At 40.2% G+C, this 13,539-nt stretch overlaps 1 protein-coding gene across 1 annotated transcript; it reads left to right on the top strand.

Moving 5' to 3' along the window:
• Positions 1–663: 663 nt before the first annotated feature.
• On the top strand, positions 664–4,694 carry LOC115816546 (histidine N-acetyltransferase-like). Its single transcript, XM_030779515.1, has 4 exons — positions 664–764; positions 1,277–1,537; positions 1,939–2,163; positions 3,667–4,694. Exons 2-4 carry the CDS (start codon positions 1,349–1,351, stop codon positions 4,261–4,263), a joined length of 1,011 nt encoding a protein of 336 aa, XP_030635375.1. The 5' UTR covers positions 664–764; positions 1,277–1,348; the 3' UTR covers positions 4,264–4,694.
• The last annotated feature ends 8,845 nt before the right edge of the window (positions 4,695–13,539 follow it).

Genomic DNA, 13,539 nt, shown 5'->3' with positions numbered 1-13,539 from the left:
CTCTAGACCACAGCTGCTTATTATGGCTAAGATAAGCACTTTAAATTTTTATTTTGGGCATAATTGATATTCTGATACGTTTGAATGTAATACATTATAAATGTAATAAATCATCATATGAAGTTACTAACTACTTGAGCAGTCATTTTATGAGATTCTCTTTTACTCATACTCAAGTCGTTATTTTGATGAGTACTTTTACACGAGTACAGTTTTTCCTTACTCTACCCACTTCTGCTATAAACATGCAAACTCAACACCCAAAGGACCGTTGAAGATAGGCCGGGAATCGAACGCAGGACCTTGTTGCTCTGGGGCGACAGTGCTACCCACTACGCCACTCTGTGGTCCGCCCATTGTTTTCTAGTCAGATAAAGTACTGACCCATAGCTGTTAGAGTCAATCGGTCGGTTAGAGAGCAAAGGAGTTAAAGAGCCATTCAAATTACTTTTGTAAAATATACAAGTGTCTCAAAACCCCTATACTATTTCACCCTTAAGGCTTGAACAGAATGTATTATATTTTCATTGCTTATGGTGTACTGTATTGCGTGGGCAGCATTAGTGTGAGCGGGGAACAACAACAAAAACTGCGCATTCTCATATTTCTCTTCCGATAAAGTTCCCGAGTCGTGGCGGGCGACTTGACTGAAGTCCACTACTGTGACATAACGATTTTTCTAACGTCCTCTTTTACCCGTGACGCTCAGCTGCTAGATTTTGCAATCGAACATTATGTTCAGGCAGCTCACATAACGGCGTGAGGTAAGTTATTAAAATGAATTTTCTTCAGTTCTAGCAGTTATAGTTATTATACTGCTGAAAGATATTTCAGGAACAGTTATACATACGGCTAAAAGTTTTTAGACAATGGGTTGCGTCACGGTTCTGACCCACAAATCCCCCCAAATCTTTTTTTTTTTTTTACGTCACTCACAAGCTGTGACCTCTTTGTTTGTTTATTGTTCTACATTTAGTACTGTGCTGTATGACTTATACATTTTTCTCTATCAAAAATGTTTGTTCCAAATACATATGGAATGATTTTAATCTTTATCGTGCAGCTATGCGGATACAAGAAAGTACCTACTGGTCTCTCACACCAAGAGTGTTTGTCAGTGTCACTTGACCAGGACTGACTCTCTGCGTGTTGTACATTGCCTACCCCTTAGAACTTCCCATTCAAGTTGAAATCCTGTCATACCTTAAAGATCACAGTGGAACCTGCGTCACAACATGCCTCAACTAACCATGAATTAAAATTCGTCTTATTCCAGTTCTTCAGAATCAAGTGCCGGACTCATCTAAAATCAAGAGCTGAAAAGTCCAGTTTCTGTTTCAAGAAAGCAATGGAGGCAGGGTGTCTGGGGGAGAAGGATGGGCTTACGTTTTGGCTGGCCAGGCCTGAAGACTATGATGATGTTATGGCCATATCAGAGGACATATACTGGGGAGACGATTATCTACCCCACCGCTATCACACGTGGATGACTGAGCCCAATAGAGTTGTCATACTGGCCAGGAGAGAAAGAAAGTTGGTAAGAGAAAGGGTATGGCAGAAAAAAGTGAAGTAGGGATGACCTAGAATCCTGTTTTAGAGGTAAGGGTTGGTGTTAAGGACATTAATAATCGGTAATGGGCAGGGGAGTCTGAAACCAGTGCTTTTGTTAAATATTTACCAAAGACACCTTATATTTCACATAAACATCGGTTGGTTTTGAAACTCCCATTAAAACAGGAGAATTTCAAAGACCGGGAAGGCGCACAAAAATGTTCTCAAGGTCGTTCCAAATCAGATTTTTGACAGCATGCTCTGTTGCACAGTTTACAGATTAGAGTACAGTTATGGAACAATAACTACATCGTAGTGATTACATCGGCTGATTACACGCAATCTTTATAAAACATGTTCCTAATATTTATTCATCTGTGCCTGTAGGTGGCTCTAGAGTCTGGGTTGGTAGTGGATGGAGGTCAGACAGTTGTGGGGGAGGGACTCAGGGTGTGTCCGACTGAAAGGGGTCGTGGTGTTGCTGGAGTCATTCAGAGGTTCATTGAACAATACATTCTGCAGCTCTACCCTAGTGTGAGGGTCAGACGTCTGACAAGAGAGGTCAATCCAGGACCCGAAAAATTGTCGAAGTTCAAAGTTCTGGCCAGGAGGGTGAGTAAGAGCAATGCTGTTTGATGATATGCTGTTCTGTGAAACACATTTGTCACAGCACACTTTGAATTTGATGGTTGTTCCCAGTTCCAGTGCTAAGGGACCACTGCATATTTTTAACACTGACATGCAGAAACAATCCTGATTCGTAATCACCTGTCAGTCACATATACCAGTCCACATGTGATATCCAGAGGGTTCCAAGTGGTTCACCCAGCCAAGGCATATTTCATGTAGGATTCATAGCTCAAATCACAACTCTTCCACACTCGTGGCCGTGGTTGGGAGTCCATCTGTGAATGTGTGTTGGCATGGGCCACTTGCTCCCTCACTGCTCAACTTGTTTCCCTGAAAGCAAGGCGCCTGTGTAGTTACAGTGTTAAATGAATAGCCACCCTTCCAAGTTTGTTTTGTAAATTGACATCAGTTGCAGCTCATCATGTGACAGGACACACCGGCCACCTTCATTCTGATTGGAGGATGTACATTGTGCAAAGGTGTGCTTTACAGCCTAGCCTAACTATTGTGGGTCATTATACATTCTAAATTGGGAGAGCAGGAGGAGGGGGAGGGGATGCTGTTTTCAAGACTGGAATTACTTAAACAGTTTTTACTCTTTTTTTCCCTTTTGCAAGAAAATGAGAAAATCAGACATCATATAAATTCTAACATTCAGCACTGGAATGGCTTTGTGATAGGTGATGTTTCATGTAGTACGAAATAAAGACTTATTTTTTCATCATCTGGGAGATGATCCTCACCTTGTACTACAAGCTCCTTCACATAACTACATAGCTAGTAATGAAAATTTCAACTCTTACAGTAACTTGGCTCAAAAAAAGGATCTAATGGTTTTTGTGTGGTTTTTTTCTGTTTGCTCTGTTGCCCCTCGGGCTCATCAGCGGTATTGTATAACGACCTATGTCACACCAACTAATGAACAATGGAGGTGGAAGGCAGGTGTAGTATTCTCAGAGTTGCTGTAATGTAGTCTCGCTTAAGTCAACCTGCCTGTGTATGTTAATTGACTTCATGCCTGGAAAACCTCTGCCAGCTGTGGGTAGGTGCTGACAGCTTCTACTTTATGTGACCATTCACAGGGTGACAAACACCATAAAGACCTCATAATCATACTGTCAGCCCCCTCTTTCTTTTCTCTTCCATCTCGCCAACACTGATTTCTCCTGCTCACTTCCTTAGTGCACCACTTTAATCATTTGCTCTTGTTGTGCTCTACTCTTGATCCCCTTCAGTGCTCTCTTCATGTACCATTTCCTTCTCTTTCCGTGCTCTGCCACTGATAACTCCCTGTCTTTCTTTCCCCTTTTACCACTTTTATTTTTCTTTCTCTCTAATATACTCTTTACTGATTATTTCTCTCTTGCCTATGTTTCTCTCTTCTTTTCCCCTCTCTGTTCTTCCCTTCTCTGTATTCTGAGAGAACCTTTTTTCCTCTCTGTTTTTCTGTGTGTCTCACCCCCCCCTTATGTCTTTTCATTTCAGGCTATTCTGTCTCTGCGTGGGAAAGCTGAGACCTTTGATGGCTTCATCTCTCATCTGAAGGCAAAACTGAATACTGGAGAGGTATCAGACGGGGGGTCTGCCCATGATTCTGTCGAGCTTGAATCCAAAATGATCACCCTGATGGACCACCACCAGCTTAAGGCTCTGTTACTAGACCCAGACCTGCCCTCCAGACTCCAACTCCCAGGAGGTGCCATCATCCAAGACTGGCAGCCCCTGCAACCCGTTGAAAGCAACCTAGAGGTGTTGAACAGGCGGAACCTCACTTGGTTGGTTGATGGCTGCAATGAAAAACCCATGTTTATGAGCTTCCACACGCCTCCTTATCCCATCCCACTTGACGGTGGGGCTTTTCGCCTAAATATCGACCTGTTTGGGACAATCCCCTTCCTGGCCAAAGCAGCACTGACAGCCCACCTGGAGAAGGTGAGAGGAGAGCTCCAAGGCACAGTGATCTTCCACGTGTACATGCACCCGTCCCTGTGGGAAGGAATGAAGCAGTTCTGTGAGGGGGATGAAGGAGTAAAACAATGTAAGGAGTTCTGGGAGCAGTTTTTTCTGGAGGTTAAAGGTTAATCTGTTGAGTGTGTGTTTATATGGTGACGATGGTGATGGAGGATAGTGCACCGCATAACTACAATCGACCTTTATATGAGCTGCCTCTGAAAGAACTAAGAGCAAAAAAAAAATTTGAAGAATTCAATCGATATTTCTTACAGTACATACAGTCAATACAGTATAAAGTCAACATAGAATGGTTTCACAGTCCTAGCACAGTAATTAAGCAGCTATGTTCTCAAATAAACACAGCCATGGAACACTATAGATTTTTTATTATATCAAATAAATTTCAAACAAAACCAATATTAAACTGAACATTGAGTCAATATATAGATGCCATATCCCATATGATTACAATTACAAAGATGTAAACCATGCCAATTGTATTTCTGTTCATATACAATAAGTCAGTCTTTATGATACCGAAATAAACAAACTGAACATTTTTCTGGTTTGTGTTTATGTTTTCTGCTGACAACGTAAGGCTGGTGGAGCAGGGGAAGAGGAAAAGGGAGGTTGGCTTTCTTTTCTTTTCTTTTACTCACATTTCACACCCTAATTGCTTCACTCAGTGGCAAAGGGTGCTAGAAATCTCAGGTGGAAGCACAGGGTTTTAGAAACAAGGATAGCTGTTAATGGGTTCGGTGGGAATCCGAGAGAGATGAGTTACTATGTCAATGATTAACCAAAAAACTGTTTAAATGACAGACAGTTATTGTGTAATGTGTTATATAACAACCAACAAATGTCTGCTTGAGTCTCACTAAGGGCACAAAGTCCTTTAATGTTTACGCTTTATGGATTGTTAAACTTGACAAAGATTATACATCCATTTTACAAATGTGTGTGAAAGCAGATCTAAGAGTTACAATGACAGAACAGATAAAAATGTAAAGTTTAACTTATGCTGTCCAATAGAACCAAAAGTCCCACTCAAAATGATAATATATCAGGTTACAAACGTCAATGGCTTTAAATACATATCTACTATAATCTGTCATTGGATAACATGATTTTGTTATTTTTTTGTTTTATATTGTGCTTAATAAACTTTCTCATTATTTCCTGAAATTCATATGTTCAAGAATAAATATTTAAATCTCTCTTTTAAATTTTTCTGTGCTAATTACGAATCCTAATCAGTATTGCAGTAAAAACAGTGAAACAAATGAACTACAGGAGGCTTCAGTCTGGCGTGAATAGGCAGCTCACTGCAACAGAGAAAACTAACAAACACATCTAGTTTATCTTATGCAGACAGATGACAAATGTGTAGTCTTAAATTTATATATATATATATATATATATATGTACACACACACACATATATATATATACATATATATATACATACATACATACACTCAGTCATACACACATTCATACATCTGTCATTAGAATAGACGGTAAAGGAGAAGAAACAGCAAACAGCTTCGGTAGAGATTTGGAGGCAGAGAAGAACGAATAAGAGCAAAAGCAAAAAAAAAAAAAAAAAGGAAGAATAAGAGCCCTTAAACCAAAGAAATCAATGGTTCCTGTCCCAGGATCCTCCTCCCCATAGCTGACGCCCAGTCCTCACACTCAGGCTCCCAAAGACAAGGTTTCTTGGGTGTGAGCATGTCTCCATAAATATAAACTATGGGAAAACAGACTGATAAGAAGAGACAGAGAGCAAAAGTCTCTAAGCAACCACAGCGATTGAGGTCAGCGGGTTCTTCTCCACAGGTCACAACTCTTTATCACTCTGACATTGGCCTTTGGGAATGTACTTTCCTGAAAGAAAATCGGTGCAGAGGACACACAGCATGAAAGGATTCTAAATGTGTACCTTACACTAAATGTACATATAAATACTTCACAGGATTAGAGAAACTAATGAGTAGTAAGTGCTATTGGTATAATACAAGATAAATAATCACATAATATGGATTGATTAAAAATATATGAGAGACAAAACCACACCAGATGAGTAAATTTTAAAAGGAAAAACTTAACATAAAGACAAGGTGTATAGCTGAAATAAACCCCTTCAAAACACACACGTACACACACACACACACACACACACACACACACACACTTTACTTACTTCTCATGAGTGGGTCTTGTTCTAATTAATCTTGTTTTATATAAATGGATGCTACTTATGGTAATTTCTATTCAATGTCATATCCCGTGCTGTAAAACACTTGATGGTTTTATTAATCTCATTAAACCAACGGAGGATAACAGGCCAGGGATGTTGAAAGTGCATGAAGAAAAGGGGGATTTGAAATGAACGTCCTGTGCTGTGCAAAAATATTTATTCAGTATGAACTGTGTTGCTGTGATGAGTCCAGTCCAAATGAAAATTTATGCTAAAAAAAAGCCTAAAATAATTAAATAACAAAAGTGAGAACAGATGGCACATAATATGGAAACATAAGCGTAACATGAGAAGGCATGACTGAGGTAAACACTGATAAGAGCTTGAAACATGTTCCTTTGTGTGTATTTTTCACAATGGGCTGCAGGGGAAATGATTTGTCATTTGTGAATTGTTTAGATTTTGTGAATGAAGTGTAGTGCAGTTACTGCCAAAGGGAGAGCAGGAGACATTTAATTTGCATAAACCTAATCCAGAACAAATGCACTGGAATATATTAACAGAATAACCTCCTGCATGTATTTAAAGAAAAAAATACAACATGTGAAATCAAATCCTTCATTTGTTCACAAAAAGAAAAAAAAAGAATATTTGTGTTATTGTCGCATATCTGCAGGGTCGCTCTGCATTTCTATGAATCAAATGTTTAATGTTTATGGCTGTGGAAAATGGATAATGTAAGGGGCGAAAAAAACAGTATGCAGCATGAAAAATAACTATTCCACAAAGCAACTCTTACAATGAATATTGCCAGGTGTTTTCAAATTAAATATGACGGAGAAAACTGAAAATCAAACGAAATCAAGGAATAAATCAGCCAAAATCTGTGCAATAAATTAAGAAAAGCAAGTCCAAGTAATTTTTAAAAAAGTGAACTTTTTTATAGACCGTATTAGTTGGTTGTTAGAGAATATTGTTGCTTGGATGGTAATCATTAATTGGATCAGTTCATGTGCAAATACTTTCACCATAAAGAATTTTTATAAACGCTGATATGTTCTGTGTGTGTGTGTGTGTGTATGTACTGTGTGGTTTTGTCTCAGACATGAACATATATTACACACCTCTGACATTTCAAAGAGATACAAATCTACATGTTGGAGAATATTAACTATTGTCTGCTAAAGTAGAATTCAGGCACTGGTTTTGAGGTTTCATGAAGAAGGCAGTTCAAGTTGAATTTACTTTGAAAAAGAGGAGAAAAAGTGGCTTTTACTAGGACAAGTGTAAAAAGAAAAGAAAAATGTCAACACATTACACATGTTAACAAATCTGTAAGACCTGACACACTAGGCCATCTGTAACATTTCTGTATTTACTGCCGTCTATGCTCTAAGAGGCATTAAACAACATCACAATGACATGGAGGACCAAAATTAAAATCTCTCCCTCTCTCGCTCTCTCTCATGTTAGGTATCTCTAACAGTGCAATATCTAATACAAGTGGGTGAAATTTTCATCATGACTCGCGTCCACTCAGGGAACGAGTCAATGTCCCAGGTCAACTGGGAGATGGTCAGGAGCTCAAATGTCACCAAGCTGGGCATTTTCCACCCGATTTATGGCACTCACATTCAAGACCAGCACAAAGACAGTGTGAAGATTGAGGGTTCGGCCTCAGGACAGCCGTCCTGTTCCCTTCACTTGGACAGAGCAGCTGTAAACGACAGCGCAGAGATATGCTGCATATTCATGACATTCCCCTCAGGAAAACTAATGCAGTGCGCCGATACTAGAAACATTGTCATCAGCAGTGATACTGTAAAAGGTATAATCCCGTCTCTCTCTCTGTCTGTCTGTCTGTCTCTCTCTCTCTCCCTCCCTCTTTCTCTCTCTCTCTGTCTCTCTCTGTCACACACACAGACTTTCATTCTAATTTTCTTTCATTATTAAGATGTTCTTTATCCCTCTAATACCCACAAATTTATTCTGAAAAGTGTGTGTGTGTGTGTGTGTGTGTGTGTGTGTGTGTGTGTGTGTGTCTTGCTTCAGTAGAGCCCCAGAGGGAAGGATTTGAACAGATACTCTGGAACAGTGGTTCTCAATCTTCCATCTATCCTTGCTCCAAACACACCTGATTAGTGTGATTAACATGCTTTCGATTAAATCAGGTGTGCTCAACCAATCAAATGTGCCATTGATGAGTTCAGTCAGGTAGGGTAGAGCAGGGAAAAATGGAAAATGTGTAGAGCAGCGGTCCCCCAGGAACAGGATTAAGAACCACTGCTCTGGCAGTATTGGACAGTTTTAACCGCTACATGTATTGCTGTCTATATTATGGTGATCATCTGTATCTACAGCTGGAAAAACTTCTGCAGAAGGTACAATCACCGCTCAAATATGCATAGATGTGCACATGTAGATGTGAGTTTTTACCCCTCTCTCTACACGTGCAAGCACACACACACACACACACACACCACGGTGAATGCCAGTGGAGACTGGAATAAAGTTACAAATTTAGGAAACATTTACAGTGGATAGAAAATGAGTACACACCCTTGAACAATTTTCAGATTTAGTTGCCCTATAGCCTGTAATTACAATGCAATAAATCTATGTGTTTTTCCTACTAATATTCACACAGTACGTAGCCATTTCAAAGTGAAAAACAAATTATAAAAATTTTCGAACATTAATTAAAAATAAAAGACTGCAGTAACTTGGTTTGGCAAGTATACACCCCCTTACTGAAGCATCCCTTAAACTATCTCAGGAATAACCAGCCTCCCTCAAGATCACACAATAGCTCATTTTTCCCACACCTGTGTGGAATCACAGCACTTCACTTGATGACGTTAATAAAAACAGCTGTTCACCCTGGTCCCTCTGTTTGGAAGAGCAGTCTCACACAAACACAGCAGCATGGGCTCCAGAGAGCTCCCAAAACAAGTTGCGGAAAGGTACACATCAGGTGAGAGATATAAAAAGATTTCCAAGGCACTGAGGATACATAGGACCATCATTAAAATCATCATTGGGAAATGGAAAGTGCATGGCACCACCTACAGTCTATCAAAACCAGGGAGTCCATCTAAACCAGATGACCAGGAGAGAAGACACCTGGTCAGAGAGGCTACCTGGAATCCAATGGAAACTTTGAAAGATCTACAGGGTTTTATGGCCAACAGAGGGAAACATGTGCATCATACAACAATATCAGCAGACATACATAACGGATCAGCCACCAGGTGTCCAGGTAAGAGCCACTGTTCATGTTCCTACAATGGATGTGCATACAATAAACCACACATTATCATGAAATTAAAGAAAAGAAATACTCACAGACGTTTGTGGGCCAGTAGCAGGTGGAGGCATACAAAGATTCCAAGATGCATTGAGTTCATTTATGCTGCACTTCAGGAAATGTAATTGCTTACATGAGGTTAGGATGGAAAATTAAACACTTCTTTCCAACACACCAAGCCATTCCCAACGGAGGTGACACTCGAGTTAACACATTTAATACAGCAAGTCTATAAAAGAGAGCATTCTCTTTGCACCCTGCCAAATTCAGTCTTCAGCAGGTATGTCAGTGTTACAGATATCTGTGTTTGACTGTGTCTCAAACTGACCTTACATGAAAGAGCTCAAGGTTTCTATGGTTTCCTGTTTTGTTCGTGTCAATGTGCATTGTGGCTGTGAGATGTTGGCCAGTGCTGACACTATCTCAAACAGCTGGCAGCAATTGATCTGTTCAAATATGAAAAAAAAGAAAGAAAGCAAAACATATTTTCAGCATTTTCCATGAAACAAGGGCAGCAGATATAAACCAGAGATAATCAGGTTATGGTGATATGCTGACAGTAGTAGAAGAACTCATGTTTCTGCTACAGTAAAAGTATTTTCTTGAAATCATTCACCCCCCTCCCCCCCACACTCCCACACAGCACAGTTTATCACACTGAAGATTTCCTTTCTGTACTAACTGAAACTACATTAAGTAATCAAATTGTCACTAATACTTCCAACTGCCAACATGTGGCATTTTAGAAAGTTTTTAGTGGTTGCCGACATAAGTTAATTGTCATTATATGTAATAAGCATATTCTGTGTTCCTTTTGTTCGTTCATGGCCCATGCCGCAGTTCTGCTGCTCATTCTTGACCTGAAAGGATTTTCTCTTTAAATATCCTAAATTAGGCATATGAGGAAGAGCTGCCCGAACCACCAGCCAATCATGAGCCTTCTGATGGTTTCGATGCTTCAAAGCTGTATGCCAAAATCAAAGAGGACCTGTACTATGGCCGTCTGTGGAAATCCTACCAGGGTCGAGCACGTACCCAAACGCAGGGAGTACCACCACCCTCTAGACAGATTTACTTTACACTGGGTGAGAATCCACTATCTCCAGATGACAAAGGAGACAGTCCCAAATCTCCAGATACAACAACATCAACATCACCTCTGGACAACAGTGTTTAGAATCTGGTCCAGTTATAACCACAGACAAAATGTTTTTATTACCACAGCACCTGTTCCGATTTCCAAGCCACAATGGCACAGTAAACTGATAAATGTAAAATATACTGTACATAGTTTTATTCATGTATATACTATATGTATTTTTATTAAAATGAATACCCCTTTTTTGAAAGGTAAAGACTTCTTTAACTGTACAGAGGAAAACCAACAAAGCAATGTCACAGCTCTTTTCCTCATTTGCAGATGAAGCCTTCATATTTTTCACTTTTCTGACATCACACCTTGTGATCACAAATCTTTAAGCATGTCCTGGATTAAGACTGTACAGTACTTTCATAATTGAAGAGTATTTGCTGTTTCCATTCCTCTTTTCCCATCATCACAAATTAATAAACTAGGTCACTTAAAAATTGAGTGAAGCAGTTCTGTCACATATTTCTTCCTATTACGCCTGTATCACCTGGAGTGAGTTGTTCTGAAGATGGTTTGAGAGACGCTGCTGAAGACCGCTGCGATAAGATAAGACAGATTTCTTTTTGTTCTCGCCTGCTGAGACACTAGGTAAATACTTTCCTTGACGTCAATCCTTAAAAGCTTAAAACAGATGTAGAATTCCAGCCATGGATCGACACAAAAGAATGCGCATTACAACACGCATTTATTCAGGCAGTTGTTAGGTTTTATAAAGCGCTCTCTCTCTCTCTCTCTGAAAGGTTTTATAAAGCTCTCTCTCATATGTGCCGGTTGTCATCTGTCATGTGATATCCGCTGTCACGCGACAAAAATGTTAGGTTTACAGTCACAGACACCGCTGCCATTATAAGCCTATCTATCGGTTATACAGTAATGTCAAGGCTGTGAAAGAACAGATTTTCTCAAACAAAATACTGCTGAAATCGCAAGACATTTCCTGTGACACAGGAAACGTCAGTTTTTCCATTCATTATTCAGACCGCCTTCGCCGTGTGTGCAATGAGCGAGACAATTTCGAATCACCTCAATTTTCTACATCCTATTCACCACTCACAAATTTCTATTCCACTGACAGTCAAAAACCTACCACCGAGTAAATAAGGTTTTATATATATATATATATAAACTTGTTTTCGTTATTGCTCTAGCTACTTTTTCTGCCTGGTTTGTGTTTGAGATGCTCATGCGAGTTCTGAATTTCAACGCAAAAGGATTGCTTCCTCCTTCACACGTTTCCAACTATGAAAATGATCAGACGTTGCACTTTCGCATTATTTTCACAGGGAGGCGACATTACGCTGTTGTCGGGCGGAAACTGGAGGAGAGACTTTTGACTTTTGACCTTGCAATACATGGGCTAATAAATGTTTCACTGATTGTGAGATTAAAAATTGCATAAACTCTCCCCATATCTCCCCCACCCCCTCACACACACACACACTCTTCAGTAGGCCTAATAATGTGGTAGGGTGAAGGTATGGAAAGGTTCGGTGATGCATAGGGAGGAATATCTGCTTTCTGGGCTGAAGAACTGGCTTGTCTCCGAGTGTCGAAGTATTTGCCCCGTGGGCAACCTAGATAAGTGTTCGTTAATTTGCTCGATTAGTTTGCTCGGTGCGTGCCCACTGGAGCGAAACGGATTCGCAAAAATGCGCCAGAGCGATCAACGGTTCTTCGCTCTGGGGGCGTGTCTTTCCAATGCACTCTGTTTGGTTGCTCCATTTTCAATGAATCTGGGTGAACGGCTTGCGAGCTGTAGCGAATACGCTCCGCCCCAGTGGACGCGCACCGTTATTTAGGCAAAGCTCACGCATTTTCTGATTGCAGAAGTAACACTAGGTCTGGCACGTCCTGTTTCCCATGTGTCGTTCTGTCATCTATTGTTGGTAGTTTCGTGCAATATTTTATCGTAGGTAACTCTTCCCTTCGTATGGACAACAGGTTGATTTACCTGGGCAAGTGATCTTACCTAGCTGTCACTCTCGCTGCGTGCGTGTGCGATGTTTTACTGGTTTGACCTACATAGAAATATGTGTCACTTAGGCCCATTCTTTCACATTTTAAACGCATTTGGAGTTCCTGCATGACAACAGGCTGAGCATTTTAGTGGTCAAGGCCTGTGCTGTATATGGGTGGCCACTGTTCTTCTTGTCTAGGTTTATTTTGCTAGTTTCTTTTTGTGTGTTTGTGTGTATTTCTTTGTTGCAGACCTCCACAATTGTTGCTGGGCATTGAGAGCTGGTGTCGAGTTGCCATTTGGTTTCCGCATTGTAATATTGTGCTTTTCCTTTTCATTTGTTCTCTCTTTCTCTCAGCACTTATCGTTTCATTTGTACTATTCTTTTTTTAAGTGTTGTTGGTACTTAGGTGCAAGGTTTAAGCCTCATGCTTGCTCTACTCCTCTTGGATTTGGCTGACCATGTGGTCTGACTGCTGTTTGTGTTCACCTTGAGTGCTTGGATGGTAATAGTAGAACAAAGTTATTGCTTTAATTTTCTGTAATCATATTCATTATGTGCTTACCTTGCACCCAGTCATTTCTCTTGTTATTTTTTAAATGCTTGTTGTGCTCCACAAATCCACATGCTCATGCAAATGAAAATAAATTGAGAGCTATCGTTATTTATCCCTGCCTCCTTCCCCACTCATTCATTTGGCTTACCCGTGGGATCCTCTACCCACAATATATTGGGATGGTGCAGGCCTGGTTGGCTTTGTGACCTTTACTACTGCCACCTAGTGGCCACA

This window comes from Chanos chanos, chromosome 7 (assembly GCF_902362185.1).
Source record: "Chanos chanos chromosome 7, fChaCha1.1, whole genome shotgun sequence".
NCBI classification, from domain to species: Eukaryota; Metazoa; Chordata; class Actinopteri; order Gonorynchiformes; family Chanidae; genus Chanos; species Chanos chanos.
The sequence above is the reverse complement of the archived record's forward strand: the minus strand, read 5'-3'. Positions and strand labels throughout refer to the sequence as shown.

What these genes read in the sequence shown, in the direction of transcription:
- LOC115816546 (XM_030779515.1), top strand. Translation starts at nt 1,349, where the DNA reads ATGGAGGCAGGGTGTCTGGGGGAGAAGGATGGGCTTACGTTTTGGCTG. An exon ending in CCAGGAGAGAAAGAAAGTTG is followed by an intron (nt 1,538 to 1,938) that starts GTAAGAGAAAGG and finishes CTGTGCCTGTAG; the next exon opens with GTGGCTCTAGAGTCTGGGTT. An exon ending in TCAAAGTTCTGGCCAGGAGG is followed by an intron (nt 2,164 to 3,666) that starts GTGAGTAAGAGC and finishes TTTTCATTTCAG; the next exon opens with GCTATTCTGTCTCTGCGTGG.